At 35.8% G+C, this 3,250-nt stretch overlaps 1 protein-coding gene across 1 annotated transcript; it reads left to right on the top strand.

The window, feature by feature from the left end:
• The first annotated feature begins 1,806 nt into the window (after positions 1-1,806).
• Positions 1,807-2,493, top strand: LOC108972415 (glycine-rich cell wall structural protein-like). Its single transcript, XM_018938979.1, has one exon. It carries the CDS (start codon positions 1,922-1,924, stop codon positions 2,366-2,368), a length of 447 nt encoding a protein of 148 aa, XP_018794524.1. The 5' UTR covers positions 1,807-1,921; the 3' UTR covers positions 2,369-2,493.
• The last annotated feature ends 757 nt before the right edge of the window (positions 2,494-3,250 follow it).

Here is a 3,250-nt window from a genome sequence, read left to right on the forward strand (position 1 = left end):
CCTCAGAATTTTAGAGAGTTAGCTTCATTTTCGTTTTCAAGATTGTTAGAAATGGCCAATTTTAATCTATTGAGAATGAAAAACGACAGTGTTGCTTGTTTCAGTTTATTTCAGTAATAAAACAAGAAGTTTATTTCAGTAATAAAACAAGAAAATTTATGATATGATGCAGTTTTCGAAATAACGTGTGATATTTTTTTGTAAAAATTGGTTAGCTAACAACCGCAATATTTATTTTCTATCCATTTTCATTGGAAATATTATAAAAATGACAATCAGCTGTTTACAAGAGTTTCAAACTCGCACAGCTGCCGTCTGCTGCCTACAAATTTGGATCTGATTAGATGCGCAGTTAATCCGGATTAACGCTACCGTCTGTCAAGGCTATTAGACAGGAAGCTTGCAATTTAATAATATTAAATATAATTAGCAACAAAAACTCAATTTCGATTTCTTTGATGATACGTTGTTTTCCATTTCAGTTGACGATATGTAAGTGTCCGTTATTGGTTAACAAAAGATATAGAAATAAGCCCATTCAACAATAACACGCTATATCATAGTTTCAAGTTTCTACATTTGCATAATTATTTATCTTTTATTTATATATACTTTCTTTTCTTTGCACATATTATATTGAGAAATGCAAATTTTAAGATTTGCTGTAGATTTCGCTAAAATAAATTAAGATTTTATATTCAGCAGCGAATTATTGGCTTTAATTTTATATGAAGATATCGCCAGTCCCATATGATTTATAATATATAGCTATAATACCCTTCACATGTTCTTTTCTACCTTAAATTACTTATTGTAGATCTTTATATTTATTTTGATCGGTCGGTTTCAATGGCAGTTACATGCTTTGGTGCCCGATCTTAACAGTTTGTTCCGACATTGTAGTGTTGTCTTGGTCAATAACCAACGCCAAATTACTTGAAGATATTTCGACAAAAAAAAAGGTTTTCTAAATAAGAACTCGATTATCTTTTTTAAGAATCTGCTCATATCCGTCGTTGATTTCTAAAAATCTACTCTTTTGTTGAAAAAGTGCATGGAACACTTTCGCCGAAACAGCTTCGAAAGCAATAGAGCCGAAAACCGAAGAAGTTGTTCAGATCGGTTCACTAAAGCATATAGCTGCTATCGGAATGAAGTTCTGGTAACGAATCTTTTGTAATTGTGGATAATTACCGAAATCAAGGTTTCATTTTTTTATTATTAAAAACAATTATTGTTATATCGCGAACCACCTGAAATTATCTTTCGATTGCGGAAGAAAAGATCCAAAAATTGTACTATGCAATCAGACTTTACGCCCTGAGTTCGCACTACAAAATTCTCCTACAGTTACATATTTAAACATGTAGCTGCATTGGATTTTCCTATTTGGATACTGCGGAATCGATCTAGTATATAACGCATATGTATATCGACTTAATGAAACAGAAGCTATAATGAACCTGCCGTATATTCCTTATATTCTAATCAAGTTAATTACTTTGTTGTTGTTTCCATGTATAATTTGTTAACAAGAAAGTCAAGCTTAAATTTGGCGATTATAGAAGCAACGAATGGAATGAACTTAGCGGCATTTGCTAATAAATCTGTTGAATATATACAAACATGTGTTTACCGATTCGTATTGGTTTTTTAACTCATTCATTTCATTTCTTTTTTCTCTTTTGTTTTTTTGGGTATTTCCCAATTGACCGCAAAGAGCGAAATATTAGTAAACAGAAACCGCCTATGGTTGAAGATTTGCGGCGCAAGATCATTATAAAAGCATTAACCGCTTCTGACAGCGAACATAGTCGAGCTTCAGCTAAATCTATAGAAACAGCTCATCATTGGAGTGAGTGAAATTTGAAAGTGTTAAAGTGCTAATTGATAAAGAAACAGCAGCAGATCTTCCACAAAAATGCGAGGAATCGTTATCGTTTTCATAGCCTTTTTGGCTTATTCGAGCGCTTATCCGTTAGAGGAGCAACAGGTCAGTGTTCAAGTACCTGAAAGCTCTCTACAAGTGGAAGCATCCGAAAAGAGTGCAGTGCCCGAAGCATCTGAAATTGTACAGATTGTAGCCGTGCCGGTAGCAGAAGCAGTGCAATCACAGGCTCAGAAACTTTTGGATGTTGATGCGGGGCTTTCGACAAGCATTAAAGGAGCTCGTCTAGCACGTCAGTTCGGTTATGGCGGATTCGGCGGCTATCCCGGTTATGGAGGATTTGGCGGTTTTCCCGGTGGTTATGGCGGCTACGGTGGATATGGCGGCTATGGTGGTTATGGTGGCTACGGAGGTTACGGAGGCCATCGGCATCATGGTCATCATGGTCATCGCGGTGGCTTTGGTGGATTTTATGGCTAAAATGTATGGGAGAAATAAGAAGCATTAAATGTGATAAATTATGTAAAAGTCAAATGTGTGTACACTTACATCTATTTATTTAATGAAAACACTGCAATAAAGAATTTATGAAATCGTTATCAAAACGGAAATTGCTTCCTGGTTTGTGTGTAGTTAGTGTGCATTATAGCGGTATCTTTAGATAATAGCGTCGACAGAACTTGGAAGAGACTCTGTGGAATATCCAGTCTGGCAAGGCAGTTGAAGGCATTCAAATTTTTAACCCGTTGTATTCAATATTACTGAGTTTACCTAAGAATTAGAAGATTTAAATAATACGAGCCATTATAGGTAATACTCTTGCTTAAAATTTCTTTAAACTTCGCTATTAAGCGATAAGTAAAGTGAAATTTGAAAAAACGTGGCGCCAATTCCAAGCGAAGCCAGATCCTTCTCTACCTGGTCTTTCCAACAGAGTGAGGTCTTCCTCTTCCTCTGCTTCTCCCGTTGGGTACTACGTCGAATACTTTCCAAGTTGGATTGCTTCTTTACTCATTATCTGAAATTCTTGTCAAATTGTGAACTCTGATTTTCGCACATTTCACAGCATTTGGCATTAACAGCAAGCGTTCATTGAGGCCTCTGACCGAACACTACTCAGTAAAAGCCGTCATTCACTGTCGCTGTGCAAAGCCAGTCAAGATGTTAATTACCGATACGACTATAGTTGCACCAAAGTTGTCCTTGCAGACATTTCGAATGCACCGCTATAACTAACTGTTTTCACATTTTCTGTTATTTGTTACTTTGCTTTGCGTTGCTGTAAGCGCCTTTTATGCGAAAAGTACTTTTTTTTTTAATTTACATAGAACGAATCAAAGTGTGAGACGTCAAACCAAACGA

This window comes from Bactrocera latifrons, unplaced genomic scaffold, assembly GCF_001853355.1.
Source record: "Bactrocera latifrons isolate USDA-ARS-PBARC rearing strain unplaced genomic scaffold, ASM185335v1 scaffold_11, whole genome shotgun sequence".
NCBI lineage: Eukaryota > Metazoa > Arthropoda > Insecta > Diptera > Tephritidae > Bactrocera > Bactrocera latifrons.